General features: G+C 46.2%; 1 protein-coding gene and 1 non-coding gene across 2 annotated transcripts; both read left to right on the forward strand.

Annotated features, from left to right (window-relative positions):
- The first annotated feature begins 88 nt into the window (after nucleotides 1-88).
- TMEM186 (transmembrane protein 186) lies at nucleotides 89-6,469 on the forward strand. Its single transcript, XM_029057941.1, has 2 exons — nucleotides 89-133; nucleotides 5,556-6,469. Exons 1-2 carry the CDS (start codon nucleotides 131-133, stop codon nucleotides 6,207-6,209), a joined length of 657 nt encoding a protein of 218 aa, XP_028913774.1. The 5' UTR covers nucleotides 89-130; the 3' UTR covers nucleotides 6,210-6,469.
- A 4,049-nt stretch (nucleotides 6,470-10,518) lies between these two features.
- LOC114809690 lies at nucleotides 10,519-10,656 on the forward strand. The gene has a single exon (XR_003757467.1). It is a non-coding gene; the product is annotated as a small nucleolar RNA SNORA7 (small nucleolar RNA).
- Nucleotides 10,657-23,543: the final 12,887 nt, after the last annotated feature.

The raw sequence follows: 23,543 nt of genomic DNA on the forward strand, positions 1-23,543 counted from the left end.
TCCAAACTACAACTCCCACCATGCGCCGCGGGGGCCGCAAGACGGTGCGCCTGCGCAGGACCCCGCCCGGCCCGCGCGCCTGCGCAGGACCCCGCCGGGCTCACGTGCGCCCCCTCCCCCCAGCCGCGCTATGGTAAGAGAGACCTGCAGGCCTGGGAGGGAGGGAATAATCATCATCATCATCATCATAACAATAATAATAATGTTGGTATTTGTTAAGCGCTTGTTATGTGCCGAGCACTGTGCTAAACGCTGGGGAGATGCAGGGTCATCAGGTTGTCCCACGTGGGGCTCCCAGTCTTCATCCCTATCTTAATCATAATAATAATAGTGTTGCTATTTAAGCACTTAGTAGGTGCAGAGCACTGTTCTAAGTGCTGGGGAGATGCAGGGTCATCAGGTTGTCCCACGGGAGGCTCCTAGTCTTCATCCCCATTTTAATCATCATAATAATGTTGGTATTTAAGTGCTTACTATGTGCCAAGCACTGTTCTAAGCGCTGGGGAGATGCAGGGTCATCAGGTTGTCCCACGGGAGGCTCCTAGTCTTCATCCCCATTTTAATCATCATAATAATGTTGGTATTTAAGTGCTTACTATGTGCCGAGCACTGTTCTAAGCGCTGGGGAGATGCGGGGTCATCAGGTTGTCCCATGTGAGGCTCCCAGTCTTCACCCCCAGATTAATCATAATCATAATAAGGTTGGTATTTGTTAAGCGCTGACTATGTGCCAAGCACCGTTCTAAGCGCTGGGGGGGTACAAGGTCATCAGATTGTCCACATAATAATCATAATGTTGGTATTTGTTAAGCGCTGACTATGTGCCAAGCACTGTTCTAAGTGCTGGGGGGATACAAGGTGATCAGGTTGTCCCACATCATCATAATAAGAAGAATTATGGTATTTGTTAAGCGCTCACTATGTGCCAAGCACTGTTCTGAGCCCTGGTTGGGGGGGCGGTACAAGGTAATCAGGTCGTCCCACATAAAAATAATAATCACGATGGTATTTTTTAAGCGCTTTCTATGTGCCAACCACTGTTCTAAGAGCTCGGGGCATACAATCATCAGGTTGTCCCACGCAGCGTGGCTCAGTGGCAAGAGCCCGGGCTTGGGAGTCGGAGGTCATGGGTTCAAATCCCGGCTCTGCCACTTAGCTGTGTGACTGTGGGCAAGTCACTTCTCTGGGCCTCAGTTACCTCATCTGTAAAATGGGGATTAACTGTGAGCCTCACATGGGACAAGCTGATGACTCTGTATCTACCCCAGCGCTTAGAACAGTGCTCTGCACATAGTCTGTTGCCGATTTGTACATTCCAAGCGCTTAGTACAGTGCTTTGCACATAGTAAGCGCTCAATAAATACTATTGAATGAATAGTAAGTGCTTAACAAATACCAACGTTATTATTATTATTATTGTTCGTGCCCATTTTCCAGAGGAGGTAACCAAGGCACAGAGATGTTAAGTGACTTGCCCAAAGTCACACAGCTGACAAGCGGCGGAGCTGGGATTTGTACCCATGACCTCTGACTCCCAGACCCGTGCTCTTTCGACTGAGCCACCCTGGGTTTGCCTCTCAGCCTTAGTTTCCCCATCTTTGGAGGGAGTGAGGGTCCTCGCTCTCTCTCGTGGATCTTTTTTCCAAGGCCTGGAAGCGAGGGCCCCTTTCCTTGTGGGCAGGGAGTAAATAATAATAATGATGTTGTTTGTTCAGCCCTTACTGTGTGCAAAGCACTCTTCTAAGCACTAGGTGGGGGAGGTTGGGGGGAAACAAGGGGGCCACTCGTGGTGCTCACAGTCTTCATCCCCATTTTACAGGTGAGGGAGCTGAGGCACAGGAAATTGAGCGTGACTCAGTGGAAAGAGCACGGGCTAGGGAGTCAGAGGTCATGGGTTCAAATCCTGACTCCACCACTTGTCAGCTGTGTCACTTAGCTTATCTGGGCCTCAGTTCCCTCATCTGTCAAATGGGCATTAAGACTGTGAGCCCCGCGTGGGACTACCTGATCACCTGGTATCCTCCCTAGCGCTTAGAACAGTGCTCAGCACATAGTAAACGCTTAACAAATTCCATGCTTATTATTAACAAATGCCATCATGATTATTATCATTAGCAAATGCCATCATCATGATGATTATTATGAAGTGACTTGCCCAAAGTCACACAGCTGGCAAGTGGCGGAGCTGGGATTAGAACCCAAGACCTCTGACTCCCAAACCCAGGCTCTTGCCACTGAGCCATGCTGCTTCTCTGTGGGAACATGCCTGTTGTAAGAGTCATAATCACAATAATTGTGGTATTTGTTAAGGGCTTGTTATGTGCCAAGCGCTGTCCTAAACGCTGGGATGCACAGAAGTTGGACAGAGTCCTTGTACCACGGGGGCCTCACAGTCTCAATCCTCATGTTGTAGATGAGAGAACTGAGGTACAGAGAGGTGAAGTGACTTGCCCAAGGTCACACAGCAGACAAGCGGAGGAGCCGGGGAAGCAGCGTGGCTTAGTGGAAAGAGCCCTGGCTTGGGAGTCAGAGGATGTGGGTTCTGATTCTGCCTCTGCCGAGTGTCTGCTGTGTGACCTGGGGCGAGTCACTTAACGAGGCTCAGTGGAAAGAGCCCAGGCTTCAGAGTCAGAGGTCATGAGTTCGACTCCCGGCTCTGCCACTTGTCAGCTGTGTGACTGTGGGCAAGTCACTTCACTTCTCTGTGCCTCAGTTCCCTCATCTGTAAAATGGGGATGAAAAGTGTGTGAGCCCCACGTGGGACAACCTGATTACCCTGTATCTCCCCCAGCGCTTAGAACAGTGCTCGGCACCTAGTAAGCGCTTAACAAATACCAACATTATTATTATTATTCTTTGAGCCTCAGTTACCTCATCTGCAAAATGGGGGTTAAAAGTGAAGACAATCTGATTACTCTGTATCCACCCCGGCGCTTAGAACGGTGCTTGGCACATAATAAGCACTAAACAAATACCATAATTATTATTAATTATTAAGTTAATCAGGTTCGACACAGCCCTTGTACCACGTGGGGCTCACAATCTCAATCCTCATGTTACAGATGAGGGAACTGAGGCACAGAGAGGTGAAATTACTTGCTCAAGGTCACACAGCCGACAAGCGGAGGAGCTGGGATTAGAACCCAGATCCTCCTGACTCTCAGGCCCATGCTGTACCCACCAAGCCCCGCTACTTCAGTACAGTGCTCAAACCCAGTAAGCGCGCAATAAATACGAGTGACTGACTGTCCTCATGACCTCTCTCTGCTGCCCACGTGTACCCCAGGCTCCTAATCAATGGTATTTATTGAGCGCTTATTGTATGCAGAGCACTGTACTAAGCGCTTGGGGGAAAACAGTGTGACAGAGTTGGGAGACACATTCCCTGCCCACAATGAGCTTGCTAGAGAAGCAGCGTGGCTCAGTGGAAAGAGCCTGGGCTTCGGAGTCAGAGGTCATGGGTTCGACTCCCAGCTCTGCCACTTGTCAGCTGTGTGACTGTAGGCAAGTCACTTCTCTGTGCCTCAGTTCCTTCATCTGTATGATTGGTATTAAGACTGTGAGCCTCACGTAGGACAATCTGATGACCCTGTATCTCCCCCAGCGCTTAGGACAGTGCTGTGCATATAGTAAGCGCTTAACAAATACCAACATTATTATTATTATTATTACCTGCAAGACTCCTCGGAGCCCCTGGGCAGGGAGAACAGAGAAGCAGCACGGCCTTGTGGATGGAGCACGGGCTTGGGAGTCGGAAGGTCGTGCGTTCTAATCCTGGCACCCATCTGCTCTGCGACCCTTGGGCATGCGAGCCAGTTGTGGGCAGGAATTGTCTCTCTTTGTTGCTGAATTGTACTTTCCAAGTGCTTAGTACAGTGTTCTGCACACAGTAAGCGCCCAATAAATATGACTGAATGAATGAAGTCACTTCTGTGTGCCTCAGTTCCCTCTTCTTAAAATGGGAATTAAGAGCCTCAAGTGAGACAGGGACTGTGTCCGATCCAGTTATCATCTTGTATTTACCCCAGCTGACCGCGCCATTTGGGACTTGATGTAGAAAGTTGTGGATTTTGTCAGCTGACGCTATTTTTAAAAATTGTATTTATTAAGCACTTACTGTATGCCAGGCAGTGTACCTGATAAGCGCTGGGGTAGATAGAAGCAAATCAGGTAGGACGCAGTCCCTGTCCCACGAGCAGCTCACAGTATCAGTCCCCATCTTAGAGAGGAGGGAACCGAGGCATAGAGCAGGGAAGTGACTTGCACGAGGTCAGGGCAGACAAGTAGGATTAGAACCCAGGTCCTTCTGACTCCCAGACCTGTTCTCTATCCACTCGGTCAGGCTTCTTCTCTACTCTCCACCTGCCCCAGCCCATAGAGAAGGAGCGTGGCTCGGTGGAAGGAGCTCGGGCTTGGGAGTCAGAGGTCATGGGTTCGAATCCTGCCTCTGCCACTTGTCAGCTGTGAGACTGTGGGCAAGTCACTTCACTTCTCTGTGCCTCAGTTCCCTCATCTGTAAAATGGGGATTAACCGTGAGCCTCACGTGGGACAACCTGATTACCCTGTATCTACCCCAGCGCTTAGAACAGTGCTCTGCACATAGTAAGCGCTTAACAAATACCAACAGTCCAGCGCTTAGAACAGTGCTTGTCACAGAGTAAGCGCTTAACAAATACCAACATTCTTATTTTGGATCCTCTCCCCACCTCCCTGGGTTAATGAGTTAATTAATTCAATCATTCAATGGTATTTATTGAATGCTAACTTCAAAGGACTGTACTGAGCGCTTGGGAGAGTGCAGTATAACACATTCCTACCCACAGGAAGCTCACAGTCTAGAGGGAGACATTAATATAAATGAATAAATAAATTACAGATCTATATACATGTGCTGTAGGAATGGGAGGGAGGATGAGTGGAGCAAGGAAAAGCGGCGCAGAAGGGAGTGGGAGAAGAGAGGAGGGCATAGTCAGGGAAGACTTCTTGGAGAAGGTGTGCCTTCAATAAGGTTTAGAAGGGGGGCAGAGCGGTTATCTGTGTGCAGAGCTCTGTGCTAAGCTCTTGGGCGAGTCAAGCAGAACGATAAGCAGACCCATTCCCTGCCCCCTTTGAGCTTATGGTCCAGAGGGGGAGACGGATGCTAACGTAAAGAGATAAATGATAGGTATGGTTCGTATCCCGGCTCTGCCATTTGTCAGCTGTGTGACTGTGGGCAAGTCACTTCACTTCTCTGGGCCTCGGTGACCTCATCTGTAAAATGAGGATGAAGACTGTGAGCCCCACGTGGGACAACCTGATGACCCCGTATCTACCCCAGCGCTTAGAACAGTGCTCGGCACATAGTAAGCGCTTAACAAATAGCAACATTATTATTAAGCGTCACTGCTTGTTCTTGTCTGTCTCCCCTGATTAGACTGTGAGCCCGTCAAAGGGCAGGGACTGTATCTTACTGATTTGTACATTCCAAGCGCCTAGTACAGTCCTCTGCACATAGTAAGTGCTCAATAAATACTATTGAAAAAATAAATACTAATGAATGAATGCTTATTTCCAGGCCGGCATCCTTCGAGCCTGGTCTCAGGCCCCAGCGCTGAGGCTGAGAAGCCCCCTCCCGCCGGGGCTCCGTTGGCACAGGAAGCCCATCTCCTCCAGGCGGGCGGGCAGCCTGGCTCCCGGAGCCCAGAAGGAGCTGCCCGCCACCACCCGGGGTCCACCCACGGACGACAAGTTCCTCCCCATATACCGGTTCCCGGGCATCAGGCTGTGCGGGTCCCTGTCCCGGCTGAAGGTGCTGCAGACGGCCCTGACGGTCCTGGCGCTGCCGCCCGGCGTCTACCTGTACGCCCGGGGCCTGCTGCCGCCTCAGGCCCTGGCCCTGCTGGGCGGGGGCGCCGGCTTCGCCCTGGCCATGCTCTGCTGGATCAGCTTCTTCCTGCGCCGCCTCGTGGGGTTCATGTACGTGAACGAGGCGGGCACCGTGCTGCGGGTGGCCCACCTGAACTTCTGGGGCCGGCGGCGCGACACCCTTTGCCCCGTGGCCAGCGTGGTGCCCCTGTCGGAGGGCAGTGACCGGCCCCGCGACCTGTTCGTGCGGCTCCGGCGCTACGACGGCGGGCAGACCTTCTACTTCACCCTGCGCTTCGGCCGCGTCTTGGACCACCGGCGCTTCGGCCAAGTCTTCGGCCCTTCGGACCCGGGCCCGCGGTGACGCGGCTCCGGGCCGCCCGCTTGCCCCGCGGCTACCTGTCTGTGGCGGGAGCTTCAGAGTCTGAATTCCTCTGGCGCATCTCCCCCGAATCCAGCTGTCGCCCCAGTAGCCGCTCACCAGACCTTGGGGAAAGACTCTAATACTAATAATAATCGTGATTGTATTCGTTTACCTCCCACTATGGATCAAGCGCTGTTCTGAGCACTGGGGCGGATACAAGCTAATCGGGATGGACACGGTCCATGTCCCCCCGGGGGGCTGACAGCATTAATCCCCATTTTACAGATGAGGTAACTGAGACTCAGAGAAGGGAAGTGACTTGCCGAAGGTCACACGCTCGACAAGTGGCGGAGCTGGGATTAGAACACCGGTCCGTGATTCTGCAACGGGGGGAGAGGAGGTTCCTGACCAATGGACTCGGGGGTGGGGGCGGTTTCCCAGGGCAGCCAAAGTTGGTAGCCAACCCTGGGTGCCGACGCCCAGCCGGGGGGGCCTAAGGTTTCTTTCAGAAGGCAGCTGACGCGCACTCCGAGGAGAAGTCGCCGGGGCAGAGAGTGGGTCTCGGGTCCCGGGCAGGGGGTCGACAGGCCCCTACACAATGGGCTTCACTCCAACCTCATCCAAGAGGACTTGATCTAGGTGTGAGCGGGACGGCTCAGGCGTACAACTTGTCACATTCCCATTTCCGGGATCTCGTGAGACGCTCAGCCTCTGGAGTGGCTTGGCGCCATTCATATTGCACCCCAAAACTATTACGTTGTTTCTTTACAATGAGCAGACCGGTGTTTTGGAAAAAAAGCAGAGTGACTCTATTGCTTCCTGAACTACGGCCCTAAGGCCAAATTATTCTTCATCCTGTTTTCATTCTGGTCCATCTGGTATTTATTGAGCACCCACTCTATGCAGAGAACTCTACCAAGGGCTCAGTGAAATGATAAGTCTCCAGTCGCAAACAGTGCTGCCTCTCGGACATAAAGTTTCAAAATGTGCAGAGAAGGATTGATTAAAGTGTGTTTGTTCTTGTGCAGAAATACTTTGTTGTTGTTGTTTTTTTAATGGTATTTGTTAAATGCTTACTATGTGCTAAGCACGTACTAAGCGCTAAGGTAGATACAAGCTAATCAGGTTGGACACAGTTCCTGCCCCACATCGGGCTCACGGTGTTAATCTCCATTTTACAGGTGAGGTGACTGAGGCCCAGGGAAGTGAAGCGACTTGCCCAAGGTCACCCAGCAGACGAGTGGCGGAGCTGGGATTAGAACCCAGGTCTTTCCGACTCCCAGGCCTGTACTCGGTCCACTAGGCTACACTGCTGCTCAGTCTGGTTTCTGCTGGGGCCAGGAGGACAAGAGGTGTAGGCCAAGTGCATGCAAAGGATTACTTGGTGTGGGCAGAACCTAGTTGAGGCAGGTGATGTGACTGCAGCGCGGTGCCCAGCCCGTGCCGTGGTGACCCGCCTGGCTCGTGGTTGCCGTGGTAACTGCTGAGGTCTTCCACCACCCACGCTCGCCAGCCGTTTTTCAGGATTCCCGGTCGGCCTGTCCACCTTCCACCGCTGCAATTCATTCACTCATCCAGTTGTATTTACTGAGTGCTTACTATGTGCAGGGCACCGTACTAAGCACTTGGGAAGGTACAATACGACAATAAACAGTCACATTCCTTGCCCACAATGAGCTCACACTCCGAGGGGGCAGACAGACATCAGTACAAATAAATTACAGATATGCATGTAATAATAATGGTGGTATTTAAACCCTTACTGTGTGCCAAGCTCTGTTCTAAGCGCTGGAAGTCCTTCGGGGCTGGAAAGTGGGGAAGAGCAAAGGGATAAACAGATTTGGACGGAAGTGTGGTGGGGCTGCGAGTGGGGAAGAGCAAAGAGAGCAAGTCGGGGTGAGGCAGAAGGGAATCAGATAGCGGGGCTTAATCTGGGAAGGCCTCCTGGAGGAGATGTGCCTTCGATAAGGCTTTGAAGCAAGGGGAAGTGGTGGTCTGGTGGATTAGAGGAGGGAGGGCGCTCCAATCAGACACCTTCCCAATAATCCAACAGTAGGAGGAGTTGTGTAATAGTAGTCCCCTATTGAGTGCAGTGCATTGATCTAAGCCCTCAGGAAAGTACAGAACTTAAGCGATCCGGTACCCGCCCTCTAGGAGCTTCCACGAAATATTTATAATAGAATAACTAAGTGAATACAACAATTCAATATGGTTGTCTTTCATATTCAAAGGACACCGCCGACAGTGAGGTTCACTTCTGAGCAGAGTACGTGGCTGAAAAAGCCAAAACGGGTCCCACAGTTCTGGCCACAATGGGCACACAAAAAGACCGTCCTAGGTTGTACTGTCCTTGGTTGATGCTCGCAACGCCCGATGCTGCTCTCTCTTTTGCCTCCTTGTTTGTCCTTCCTTGCAAAGCTTTTGCTCAAAAGGAGCTGCTGCTTTCTTAATCACAGCACTTCACCCTGGTCACTCCTCAGAGCGCTTAACAGGTAGCATCAAAACCCCCCCCCCAAAACTGCTACGTCAGTGCAACCTTTTTTAACCAAGCCTCTTGCTCCGTAAGGAGGGTACAAATAGCCTATTTTCTTAAACCAGAAAACAGCAGAGGGTACTCACGTTCCATGATCTGTAGACCATCTGCGGGCCTGAGCTGAGACGGGCCAGACTAACATTAGTTCTATGGGCGTAGGCCAGACAAAATACAGAAGAGAATCGTCCCACCTCAATTTTGAATCCGTTCATTAGATCAAATCCAAACACACAGAATTATCCTTCGTCTTTGAAAAAAAAATGGCCTGGACGATGAAGCTTCACCTGTGTGAGCTTGTGACCCAAGTAGCCCTAGTGGAGACCCACAGTCCCAGTCTCATTGAGATCACGAGAAGATCGTCCCTTGTGTTGTCGTGGGTAAAGTTTGCAGTGCCGAGAGGGGTTTGGTCTTTTGCTTTCTTGCCTCTCTCTCCTTCTATTGACTGTAAACTCCTTTGGGCAGGGAATGTCTGCTAATTCTATTATATTGTACTCCCCCAAGCGCTTAGTACAGTGCTCTGCACATAGAGAGCACTCAGTAGATTGGTTATGAAGCTTTTGCTACTCCTTTTTTTAAAAAAATGGCATTGGTTATGTGCCAGGCACTGTATACTAAGCACTGCGGCAGAAACAACTGGGCAGATACGGTTTCAACTATCACCTCTATGCTGATGACACCCAAATCTCCAACTCCAGCCTTGATCTCTCCTCCCTTTCTGCCATCTCTCATCTTCTTCTGCCTTCAAGACATCTCTACTTGGATGTCGTCCTCCCATCACCTCAAACTTAATATGGCTAAAACTGAACTTCTTATCTTCCCACCCAAACCCTGCCTTCCCGCTCACTTTCCCATCCCTGTTGATGGCACCACCATCCTTCCTGTCTCACAAGCTCATAGCCTTGGCATCATCCTTGACTCCTCTCTCTTGTTCCACCCCACATAGTGAAGCCCCCACTAAATCCTGTCAGTTCTACCTTCACAACATCGCCCAAATCTGCTCCTTCCTCTCCATCCAAACTGCTACCACGTTAATGCAAGCACTTATCCTATCCCGCCTTGAGTACTGTATCTACCTCCTCACTGACCTCCCTGCCTCCTCTCTTTCCCCACTCCAGTCCATGCTCCATTCTGCTGCCCGAATCACTGTCCTTCAGAAACATTCAGACCATGTTTTCCCACATGTCAAGAAACTCCAGTGGTTGTCCATCCACCTCTGCATCAAACAAAAACTCCTCACCATTAGCTTTAAAGCACTTAATCTCCTTGCCCCCTCCTTCCTCACCTTGCTACTCTCCTGCTACAACCTGGCCCGCATACTTCGTTCCTCTAATGCTAATCTTCTCACTGTTCCTCGTTCTCATCTATCTCACCGCTGACCTTTCGCTCATCTTCTGCCTCTGACCTGGAACACCCTCCCTCCTCATATCAGGCAGATAATTGCTTCCCCCCACACACCTCAGAACCTTAGTGAGGGCACATCTCCTCCAAGAAGCCTTCCCTGACTAAGCCCTCCTCTCCTCTTCTCCCACTCCCCTCTATGCCACTCTTAGTTGCTCCCTCATTCATCCTCCCTCCCGTCCCCACAACATATAGGTATGTATTTGTATATATCTGTAATTTATTTATATTACGGTCTGTCTCCTCCTCTAGACTGAGAGCTCGCTGTGGGCAGGAATATGTCTGTTCTTATACTGTACTCTCCCAAGTGTTTAGTACAGTGCTTTGCACACTGTAAGCACTCAACAAATACAATTGAATGAATGAATGAATTAGTTGGCACTCTCAGGGTCGCATCTGGAGAGTTTCCAGTACTCCACCAGTCTCAGCTACGGGAGGGAGAGTCAAGCAGAGGCCTACCCATTCCATTCCTAGCTCGGCCAGTGACTAGCGAGTGGAAGGCAATCTGCTACAAGTCAAAACCTACCCGTGCTGGGCAGCAGCAGCCCAGGAGAGAGTCGAGGGCGGAGATCAAGTTCACTGCTTGGAAGGAGGCAATGGTAAACCACTTCCATATTTTTACCAAGAAAAGTCTATGGATCCACTACCAGAACAATTGCAGATGGAGAGTGGGGCGTTCTGGGAGAGGTGTGTCCGTGGCGTCGCTATGGGTCGGAAACGACTCGACGGCATAAGACAAGACAAGATAGGAGAGGGTGCAATGATTGAGTGCTTTAAAGCTGATGGTAAGGAATTTCTGGTTGATACAGAGGTGGACATGATTCAGGTTGCTATCAAGTTTTTTGTTTATTTCCTCGTTCTACCTGTGTGATCTCTTCCCTGGCAAAGCACGCTGTTCTTTTCATTATCCATTCAGAATTACTTATGTGATTCAGTATTTGTGAGAAGCAGCATGGCTTAGTGGAAAGAGCACGGGCTTGGGAGTCAGAGTTTGTGGGTTCTAATCCCGGCTCTACCACTTGTCAGCTGTGAGACCTTGGGCGAGTCAGTTAACTTTTCTGTGCTTCAGGTCCCTCATGTAAAATGGGAATTAAGACATGGGACACGTGGGACACATGCTCCTCATGGGACAACCTGATTACCTTGTATCTACTTACCTTGTATCTACCCCAGTGCTTAGAACAGTGCTTGGCACATAATAAGCGTTTAATAAATACCATCATTATTATTACAATGCACAATGATTAATTGAGGTTTGACTAGTAAAGAGATATGAATGAAGCACTCTAAAGTGCTTCAACTGTGCCAATATGACAGCTCTATCCCCAGAGCAAAACCTCATAATAATAATAATAATGTTGGTATTTGTTAAGCGTTTACTATGTGCAGAACACTGTTCTAAGCACTGGGATAGATACAGGGTCATCAAGTGGTCCCACGTGAGGCTCACAGTCTTAATCCCCATTTTACAGATGAGGGAACTGAGGCCCAGAGAAGTGAAGTGACTTGCCCACAATCACACAGCTGACAAGTGGCAGAGCCGGGATTCAAACCCATGACCTCTGACTCCTAAGCCCGGGCTCTTGCCACTGAGCCACGCTGCTTCTCCTAATCCCTTGTTCATCTGTAAAACTGTTTTTGTCACCCTCTGAGGGCCTCATTTCAAAGACAGAAAGGAACACACAGCAATCAGACTGCCTTCAATAAACTCAAACTGCCCTGGTTGCTGCACAGATTATTTTTTTCATCTTTACTCTGTCATCATTTTCCTCAGCTTTGAAAGGGTTAGCTAAAGTGATAATACTGTGTAGTGGGGTAATTTTGGAGAAAAATGAAATGGAGCAGTGGAGACATCTCATGGCCAGTTCTTGGAAGTAGCCATTTCTGTTGCCCAAACCTGGGAGCTCTCTCGCATTTTGTAGCTTCTGTGGTCCATACCGAAGACCCGCTTGTAGTCGCTCAACAACACTAAATTCAGTAACAACCTGGAAATTAAATCTCAATTTTACGATGGGGCATAATGTCTCCCAGTGCTTTCCCAAACATCTGATCTAACTGAAGAAATATCGAGGTGACTAGCAGTCAAATTAGTTTGTTAAATAAAGTTGTCTGGGATTTGGTATTTATATAGGCATTTGATACTTTTGGGTAGTTCCACCTGCCCCCAAATAAGCAGTTTTACAGTGCTTATTCTGTTAATACTAACCTCTTGGAGAAATATTTTTGTAAACATGGGTCGACATGCTATTATTTTGGGCATCAACACTGCATCCAGCCGAGAAATTTGCTCACCCAAAGTAGACAACTAAAATAGATTGATTGTCCAAAATAACAGGGTCCACGGTGGCTAGAAGATAATAATAATAATAATGTTGGTATTTGTTAAGCGCTTACTATGTGCAGAGCACTGTTCTAAGCTGCTGGGGTAGATACAGGGTAATAAGGTTGTCCCACGTGAGGCTCACAGTCTTAATCCCCATTTTACAGATGAGGTAACTGAGGCACAGAGAAGTGAAGTGACTTGCTCACAGTCACACAGCTGATGAGTGGCAGAGCTGGGATCTTCTACTGTCTGACCAAAGGAGATTCCTCACCCACCCTCAATCTAAGCAGTTTTTGTCATCTTTAATACTTCATTTAATAGTATTTGCTTGAGCACTTACTGTGTGCAGAGCACTGTACAGAATGGTTGGGAGATTACATTAAAATTGCCAGACATGAGCCCTGGCATCAAAGAGCTAACTTGTGGCTACCATTAGACCTCTTAATTTCCTGTTCTTTGAGGGAGAACATATTTAGCTCCATGGCTTGCCTCTTCTGTAGAAGGTGATCAGGTAGCCTTCCCTTTATGCTATCTTATACCTAAATTGACCACAAATAAATAGCAAGGGCTGTTTTCTTAACAAGTATGCCTACCTTGAATTTTTATAGCATATAACTATAAAAAGGACATTATAAAAATCTCTCCTGAGGTGGATGGGGGAGGGAGGAGCTAAGACATTTTTGGTGTTTTTCTAGTTTAAAAATGAGAAAATGGAGACACTGAGTACTAAAATTATTATTATTATTTTATTATTAGACAGGTATGAAATCTGCAGCTCTATCCTCTTGGGTCTACTGCCTTTCTATACCCAAGCAGCAAGTCATCAGAACAAAGTCTCAGGCAGTTCCCCATGGTGAAGGGAACTGAATGGAAATGAAATGAAAAGCAGTGTGGCCACTGGAGAGAACATGGGCCTTGGAGTCAGAAGGACTTGGCTTCTAATCCCTGCTCCTCTGCTTGTCTGCTGAGTGACCCTGGGCAAGTCATTCAACTTCTCTATGCCTCAGTTCCCTCACCTGTAAAATGGGGGTTAACACTGTGAGCCCCTTGTGGGACGTGGACTGTGGCCAACACGATTATCTTGTATAATAATGTTGGTATTTGTTAAGCGCTTACTATGTGCCGAGCACTGTTCTAAGCGCTGGGGTAGACACAAGGGAATCAGGTTGTCCCACATGGGGCTCACAGTCTTAATCCCCATTTTACAGACGAGGTAACTGAGGCACCGAGAAGTGAAGTGACTTGCCCAAAGTCACACAGCTGACAAGTGGCAGAGCCGGGGTTTGAACCCATGACCTCTGACTCCAAAGCCTGTGCTCTTTTCCCAGTGCTTAGTACAGTGCCTGGCACATAGGAAGTGCTTAATGAATACCATAAAAAAATCGTGGGACAGAGCTCAGATCAGAGTTGTATATATTAGGATGCGGTAGATTATGGTATATTGAGATTATTGTCACTATTTGGTTTTTCAAGTGCATTCTAAAGGGTTGAAATTTACTAGTTACGGGGACATTGGCAAGCATAAATGTGATGGCTACCCTGGAACCATGATGAGTAACATTGACATTGATGATGAAACATTTGCAAAGTGGAGAGATGACATGTTGAAGTTTGATGGTTGCTATTCCAATTTGTCTCTGAAAGAAATAGGCCAGGTTTCTGATCGTTGCTTGTTGGGTCAGAGGCAGGATGTGCACGAGAGGCCGGCAGCAAGATAGACGAGATCGAGGTACAGCAAGTAGGTTAGCATTAGAGGAGCCAAGTGTACGGGCTGGGTTTTAGTAGGAGAGCAGCAAGGTGAGGTAAGAGGGAGAAAGGTGATTCAGTGCTTCAAAGCCACTGGCAAAGACTTTCTGTTTGATGCAAAAGTGGATGTTCAATCACTGAAGGTTCTTGAGGAGTGGGGATGCTTAGACTGAACGTTTTTGTAAGAAAATTATCTGGGCAGCAGAGTGAAGTATGGACTGGAGTGGGGAGAGACAGGAAACAGGGAAGTCAGTAAGGAGGCTGATACATTAATCAAAGTGGGATAGGATAAGTGCTTGGATTAACATGGTAGCACTTTGGATGGAAAGGAAAGGGTGGATTTTATTCATTCATTCATTCATTCAATAGTATTTATTGAGCACTTACTATGTGCAGAGCACTGTACTAAGCGCTTGGAATATACAATTCGACGACAGATTAGCGATGTTGTGGAGGTTGAACGAACAGGATTTAGTGATAGATTGAATATGAGAGTATTAATCCTTTTAAAACTCCTATAATTAATGCTACTATTAATTATAGCAGCATTTATTCTAAATTTTCCTTAGTTCTCTATTTTTAAATTAGGGGATTTTAATAGTTTTTCCATCCCAGATTAGAAAGCAAATTTTTACCCTACTGTCCACCATACCTCCTAGTACTGACTTTCCGTAACCCTTCCTCTTTTGGAAAATTTAAATATAGTAGCTGTAACTTTTGTATAAAGTAAGAGCACAAGCTTCTAAATCATCAAGAGCACAGCTTTGTAGCTGAAGAGATCAACTAATTTCTCCAAATCCTAACACCAGTAATTGATTGTTGCCTTTATGACGCTTTTAACTTGAACAATCGAACCCCATCACTGTTTCAAAATCATTCTCATTTTCATTATCATCAACCACCCATTTTGAGTGTCATTCAGTCAATAAATCATATTTATTGAGCACTTACTGCCTTCCGGGCACTGTCCTAAGCTCTTGGAGCATACAACACAACAATATAAGATCCATTCCCTTCCCACAACAAGCTTCAGCCCAGATGATTTTTTTCACCAAACCAATTTCCTTTTCATTAATGGACTACAACATTGTGTTAGCACTGAGCAAACAGGATGTCAGTTTGGAATAAAATCCCAGCTGTTTCTTAACCTGGTTAACACAGCCAGCCTTGTTTTCAACTAAATGAAAGGGCACTTGGTAATCACTACGTTTTACTCCAATTCATCATGGTAGGGGAAGAAAACACTAGGTTGGAATCATGCAGGAAAGGTACATGTCTTTCTCCTGTATCACTTCCTCATCAGTTTCTCATGTAGAACTCCTGATTTCCCGCCCCCCCACCCTAGTGTTTAGATAGCTAACAGTTGCCCCTTTGGGGTACTCTTTGTCCTATATTTACTCTCTACCCTATTGCCAACCAGTCTGGTCCTTGGAGATTACCCTGAGATGATCCAGGCCAGCAGCTGAGAGGGATACATAAGGATGAAGAACTAGAGAAGCCAGAGATGTGCTTTGCTGTTCCAGTGAACTTTGGGGTATAATGCTTCCCAGGGTGGGCTTGCTAGCGTGAGGTCCCTAGCGTTGGTTTGGTCTATATCAATCAATCAATCAATCAACTATAATTATTATTATGATGATGATGGTATTTGTTAAGCACTTACTATGTGCCAGGCACTGTTTTAAGCGCTGGGGTGGATACAAGCAAATCAGGTTGGACACAGTCCCAGTCCCACATGGGGCTCACACTCTTAATTCCCATTTTCCAGAGGAGGTAACTGAGGCCCAGAGATGTTAAGTTACTTGCTCAAGGTCACACAGCAGACAAGTAGCACAGCCAGGATTAGAACCAATGACCTTCTGACTCCCAACCCCATGCTCTATCCACAACACCATGCTATTTATTGTATTAATAAATAATACATTGTAATAAGTTGTATTTATTGAGTACTTTACTGTGTGCTGCCTGCTATACTAAGTCCTTGGGAGAGTACAATATAACGGAGTTGGTAGACACGTTCCCAACAATCCTACAGTCTACATATCTCAAATACCGCTGCTTTTGTTAAGCTTGCAACACTAAGTTTTCCATAGGCATTTTCTACTGAGAAATTATCTCCCCAAAACACACCCAGTGATGCTTTGGAGCTGGCCCAGTTGGCTCTGAATTTTTGAACTGTGGCATCAGCCCGGTCCTCACCTCGCTACTCTCTACTTCAACCCAGCCCTCACACTTCACTCTTTTAATGCCAACCTTCTCACTGTATCTCAATCTCGACTATCTCCCCTCTGACCTCTCCCCCAATGTCCTGCCTCTGGCCTGGAACTCCCTCCCTCTTCATATCCGACAATCACTCTCATCCCCTTCAAAGCCTTACTGAAGGCAAATCTCCCCCAAGAGGTCTTCCCTGACTAAGCCCTCCTTTCCTTTTCTCCCACTCCCTTCTGCCGCACCCTGACTTGCCCCATTTATTCATCCCCTCTCCCAGCCACTTATGTACATATCTGTAATTTTATTTATTTAGATTAATGTCTGCTCCCCCTCTAGACTGTAAGCTCAGCATGGGCAGGGAAAGTGTCTGTTATACGGTTGTGTTGTATTCTCCCAAGTGCTTAGTATGTGCTCTGCATACATTAAGCACTCAATAAATACGGTTGACTGATGGATTTAATGACTACTGTACTTGTCTGCGGGGGAAATGTAGGTATTGCCAAAGCACAACCAAAAATGAAAACATGTTTCTATCAATAGTCAAGAAAATAGTCAGTTTGGGTAGGCATGACCAAACACTATAATTTTCTAAGAAAAGATTTAATCACAGTCAATTTGAATACATGTTCCACATATAATTACCCAAGATAGGATCATCATTCTTACTTTTATAAAATGCTGATTTTTTTTTTTAAATTGCTACATTGTCCTGTTGGATTTGAATCAGTCCAGGGCTCATTCTTCTGCAGGCTACTCCAAGAGGAGAGCTGCTTTGAATGTCATTGGAAAACCTATTGCATTCTCAAGTAGCTGGCTAGTCTATGAAGGAGGACTACCTCCTAAAGTACAATTTATGTCACTTGGCAATTTCAAAATATACTAACTTACTTTGTCATTATTACAATGAAGTTTTATTAGCTGAAATTTACATTGCAAGAACACCATATTTTGGATTTCTACTAATAGGTGTGAAATGTACTGTAATAAAAATGTGAAGAAAAAACATTTTCTATTCATCACAGAGTATTTTAAGTAGTTTAATTGCATGGCTCAGTGGAAAGAGCACGGGTTTAGGAATCAGAGGACGAGGGTTCTAATCCCGGCTCTGCCACTTGTCAGCTGTGTGACCTTGGGCAAGCCACTTAACTTCTCTGTGCTTCAGTTACCTCATCTGTAAAATGGAGATTAAGACTGTGAGCCTCACATGGGACAACCTGATTACCTTGTATCTACCCCAGCACTTAGAACAATACTTGGCACATAGTAAGCTCTTAACAAATACCATGAGAATAATTATTATCAATCAGGATAAGTGCCTATCTGTGTTCAATATTTGACTTTCTTCAGCTAACATTAATGTTTCATTATTAGCATTTCACCATTAAGGTCACTGTAAATAATAAATATTAAGCAATATAGGGTTGAGTTAAGCACTTTTACCTCTGGCAACATAAAATGAAGTATAGATCGGTATATTTGTTGGGAAAATTATTTGCTGGAAGGGAGTGCATATTTCCCAGTCAGATTGCCTATGTCTAGTAAATTAAAGGTGAACCCACATCACTTTTCTGTGACCCCTTTTCACAGAACGTAAAGTTGTGAAAACACTGGCCTACCTCAGAGGGGCATCATAAAGGATAATTAATAAAAACTAGTGAACACTCTTTAAAATATAGCTAGATTATAATAATTTGCCACAACTGTGTCATCATTTTGAAAGTCAGTCCGTCAGTCAATCGTATTTATTGAGCGCTTACCGTATGTAGAGCACTGTACTAAGCGCTTGGGAGAATACAATATAAAAATAAACAGACACGTTCCCTGCCCACAACGAGCTTACAGTGAAAGTCATATGTGATTCTTGCCTTGTGTCACGGGCAGAACTGAACTCCCCTTGCCCTTGCTTTCTGAATCAGAGAGGGTAGCTGAGTTCAGTAAACATTAACGCAGTAAACGGCGTTGTTGCCAGTTAAATTGCAGACAAACATCACTATTAAAATTCAAGGATACTAGAATTTAGAAAACCTTAATGAAGCATGTTAAATATTGACAGGAAAAAAATATCAGCACGTGGTAGGTTGAGCATTGGCCGCTGGTTCCCACCCTTATTTACCGAAATGAATCATTTATAATCTCTTCTCTAGAGTATGTTGTATGCTAACAATACATCATTATACAGGAGGTATTACCTAGTCAGTAACTTGAATTTCCCCCTCAGGGTCACACCTGGAGAGTTTCCAGTACTCTACCAGTCTCGTCTATGGGAAGGAGAATCAAGCAGAGGCATTCCTAGCTTGGGCAGTGGCTAGTGAGTAGAAGGCAATCTGCTACAAATCAAAACTCCCCTGTGCTGGGCAGTAGCGGCTTGGGAAAGAATCAAGGGCGGAGACTCAAGTTGACTGCATGGAAGGCGGCAATGTAAAACCACTCTGTATTTTTACCCAGAAAACTCTACAGATACACTACCAGAATGATTGCAGATGGAGGAGGGGCATTCGAGGAGAGATTCATTCATTCAGTAGTATTTATTGAGCACTTACTATGTGCAGAGCACTGTACTAAGCGCTTGGAATGTACAAATCGGTAACAGAGACAGTCCCTGCCCTTTGACGGGTTTACAGTCTAATCGGGTGAGACAGACAAGAACAATGGCAATAAATAGAATCAAGAATCAATAAATAGGAGAGATGTGTCCATGACGTCGCTATGGGTCAGAGATGACTCGACAGTATGACAAGGAAGGGACCGGGATGATTATTCCATTTTCCAGATGTAGAAAATTTGCTCCGGAGGCATTGTAAATTCCTCAAGGTCACAGGGTCGCAACTAACACAATCCCAGAACACCTTCTTCCCTTGTGGAGTTTTCAATTCAAGACTCCTACATAATCTTGTTAGCCCCAGGTTCTTACCATTTGCCACAGAAGCCTTGTCCCGGGTCTGGAGAAATTCAGCACCACATAGTACATTCATGGACAGAAATCCTTCCCTTAGGTACTGGTTTAACCTTTTCAATTTAGCACAAAACAGCTTTGAAGTTAAAGTAATAAAATTACCACCGTGCTGACTTTTAGGGGGCACAGTGGAGTTGAGGTAAACACCCAAGGCCTGAACATGCTTCAGGCAGAAATTTCTGGTCTTTATTTCTGTTCACATGTACCAGTGGGATTGGAAATGTTGGGGTGCTTGGATACACAAAACTGAAAATCTTCGATTTACCTATTAGAAATGCCTTTATTATGCCTGGGGATAATTTATAGCTACTCATTTTAAGTGTTTACCTGGTACTTGAACACTTCTGGACACTTCTTAGTTGTGTAAAATCTAGAACAAGCCTGACTCTTAATCACTTGAATGCTCCTATACTACATTTCTGTGATAGTACACCTATCTAAATTTGTTTATTCCACAACTGCACAAAAATTGAAACAACCCTATACATACTTTTCAAACTATTTGCAGTATACTTATAAATGGTAGTATGTAAAAGAAAGTACTTTCTGAGTCTTTCTTTTTCAGATATATAAAAGTAGGCAGGGTTTTTTAAAAATTGATGTCTCCATGTAGGTGCAGTTTCACCTTCAAGTTAATTTAAACACACATTTTGAGCATCTTATATGTAGATCATCTGGCATAAATGGATATTATTAATATTATTTATTGCATGTATTAGGTGCTTATTTTGTGTACCTACTACATTAAGCATGCAGGAAAGGTACAAGTTCATTGATTAAGACCCGTTTCATGGCCTGGAGGAAGCTCACAATCTAAAAGTGGGGAAATTAATCAATCAATCATATTTATTGGGTGCTTGCTGTGTGCAGAGCACTGTACTAAGGCTTGGAAGAGTATTCATTCATTCAATTGTATTTATTGAGCACTTACCATAAGCAGAGCACTGTACTGAGCACTTGGGAGCATAGAGTATAACAATAAACAGACACATTTCCTGCCTACAATGAACTTACAGTCTGTGGGTCGGTGGGGAGACAGACATTAATATAAATAAATAAATTACAGATATATACATAAGAGCTGTGGGGCTGGGAGGGGGAAAGAGCAAAGGGAACAAGTCAGGGTGATGCAGAGGGAGTGGGAGATGAGGAAAAGGGGGGTTAGTCTGGGAAGGCCTCTTCGAGGAGATGTGCCTTCAATAAGGCTTTGAAGAGGGGGAGAGTAATTTTCTGTCAGATTTGAGGAGGGAGGGCATTCCAGGCCAGAGGCAGGATGCGGGTGAGGGATTGGCGGTGAGACAGGGAAAATTGAGGCACAGTGAGAAGGTTAGCACTAGAGGAGTGAAATGTGCAGAATGGGTTGTAGGAAAGAAGAGAAGTGAGGAGGAGGGGGCAAGGTGATGGAGTGCTTTAAAGCTAATGGTGAGGAGTTTTTGTTTGACACAGAGGTGGATGGGCAACCACTGGAGTTTTTTTAGGAGAGAGGTTACATGTCCTGAAAGTTTTTGTAGAAAAATGATCCAGGCAGTGGAGTGAAATATGGACTGGAGTGGGGAGAGACAGTGGCTGGGAGGTCAACATAGAGGCTGATGCAGTAATCCAGGGGGCATAGGATGAGTGATTGCATTAACGTGGTAGTTGTTTGGATGGAGAGAAGGGTAGATTTTAGTGATGTTGTGAAGGTAGGACTGACAGGATTCAGTGATGGATTGAATAGGTAGATTGAAAGACAGAGGGGAGTCAAGGATAATGCCAAGGTTATGGGCTTGTGAGACAGGAAGGATGGTGGTGCTGCCTACTGTGATGGGAAAGTAAGCGGGAGGACAGAGTTCGGGAAGGAAGATAAGGAGTTCAGTTTTAGACATGTTTAGCTTGAGGTGAAGAGAGGACATCCAAGTAGAGATGTCTTGAAAGCAGGAGGAGATGCGAGACTGGAGAGAGAGTGAGAGATCAGGGCTGGAAATGTAGATTTGGCCATGGGAGTGAATGAGTCCTCCAAGGGAGTGGGTGTAGATGGAGACTAGAAGAGGATCCAGACCTGAACCTTGAGAGACTCCCACAGCTAAGGGGTGGGTGGCAGAGGAGAAGCCCTCGAAGGAGACTGAGAATGAAAGGCCAGAGAGATAAGAGGAGAACAGAAGACAGAGTCAGTGAAGCCAAGATTTCAGTGAAGCCAAGCTTACTATCTTACTTTGCCAGTGGAATCCAGGGGGTTTGGGGGAATTCCAAAGTGGAATTCAGTATGTATAAGCTCTCCCACTTGTCTCGTCTTATGCCATCGAGTCATTTCCAACTCTTAGCAACACCATGGACACATCTTTCAGAACACAGAACACCCACACCACCTCATTAAAGCCCAGACAGTAGTAGAAAACCAGATGCTCTAGAGTCACTGTATCATTCAAAGGAAATTCTGCAGAAGTTAATGGATTTCTGGAAATTCCTTGCAGTATCATGATAAATATTCTTCTTCTCTAGCTTTTTTCGCGTGTGTGTGCGCGCGCGCTTCAATCAGAAAAAAGAAAAAAAAAAACTTTTCTTCTCCTGTCTTTTTTAGCATCACAGGCTAGAAGCCCTGACCCTGAAAAGTCCCACTAACTCAAAATCCTATTCCCTAGAGAGTTAGGAAATTGTCCCATTTTAGGATGCGGAAAATCTGGTCACTTTAGACGAAGTGTTGATTAGGAGTTCTTCCATGCTTCATTAGCATATGTTAAGATACACAAATCAACGAGCTAGAGATGTGTCTGGGATTGATTTTGAGTTGGGGAATGTAGCCAAACTGAAACCTTCTTGCTTAATCAGGAGTCAGCTCACGGCAAAATTTCCGTACGCGCTGTCACAGTTGTTAGTTTCTTAGAAACTTAAAGCAGCAGTGACCTAGAAAATCTGGTAGGTATCTCATCCCACAAAGGGAATGGAAGGGGAGAAAAGGCTCAATCTTTAGCTTAGTCCTGTAAGGAGGAAGTCTGTTGAAAAAAAAAATCAACTCATTCTTAAAGCCTTTAAATTGACTTTTTGATACTCCTCATGACTGAAGTTAATGTGTGAATGGAAAGGTGGCCTGGTGCTTGCAGCTGATTGTAAATAGTTTTACGTTTGTCTCCTCATTCAAGTATAAGGTCCTTGTAGGAAGGAACAGGTTGCTGTTATTCTGCACTCCCCAGGCATCTAGTAGACTGTGCTGCACTAAGAAGATGCTCAATAAATACTACTACTCCTTTACTACCAGTAATCTCTGATGGGAACAGAATGGAGCACCTTGATTTCCTCCTCAGTAATTCTCCGAGAGCTTCATTGCATAATGAATAGAGCCCGGGCCCGGGAGTCAGAAGGTCATGGGTTCTAATCCCCGCTCCGCCACTTTCTGCTCTGTGACCTTAGGCAATCACTTCACTTCTCTGTGCCTCAGTTACCTCAACTGTGAAATGGGGATTGAGACTGTGAGGGACAGGGACTGTGTCCAACTCAATTTGCTTGTATCCACCCCAGCAATTAGTACAGTGTCTGGCACATAGGAAGCGCTTAACAAATACCACAATTATTATTATTGCTATTCCCATTATTTCTCTCATAAAACCCAACTTCTTTCCATTGGTTTCAAGGCTCTTCATTTCTCACACCTATTCCTCTCTTTTCCTGTAACACCTGGCTCTCTGCCTCTTCCAAGCTGATGTACTCTCTCAAATCTCTCATTTCTTAGTCATTCCTTATGTGGTGGATAGGGACTGGAAATCAAGCAGACTCGACCCCGAGTCAGAGACTATTGAAAGTTCAGAGAGAGCTCTGGGATCTGGTGGGGGTGTGAGAAGCTCCTGGAGTATATCAGATCTCAAGAGAGATAAGGAAGCCCCTAGGCTCCAGTGTCCAGCCTCTGGCTCCACCCCAGTACCTGGACATTACAAGAGGGTCTCCCAGATCTGCCCCATAGCTGCTTCTGAGCTCCAGAGAAGAACAACCAACATGGCCAATGACTTGGCCACAGCCAAGAGGCAGTTGCTCATTCATACAACTCCCTTCAGGCTCCTTGATCAGGCCAGGATTGAAGGGTTCCCAAAACACTCCATTGGTTTACAGAGTCAGGACAGCAGGGTTTCACCCCCACAGTGCTTATTCTGGGATCAGGATGTCCCCCCTGCCTTTTCCCAACTGAGTTGATGTCCCTGCCTACAT

Source organism: Ornithorhynchus anatinus, chromosome 2, assembly GCF_004115215.2.
Source record: "Ornithorhynchus anatinus isolate Pmale09 chromosome 2, mOrnAna1.pri.v4, whole genome shotgun sequence".
Classification (NCBI taxonomy): domain Eukaryota; kingdom Metazoa; phylum Chordata; class Mammalia; order Monotremata; family Ornithorhynchidae; genus Ornithorhynchus; species Ornithorhynchus anatinus.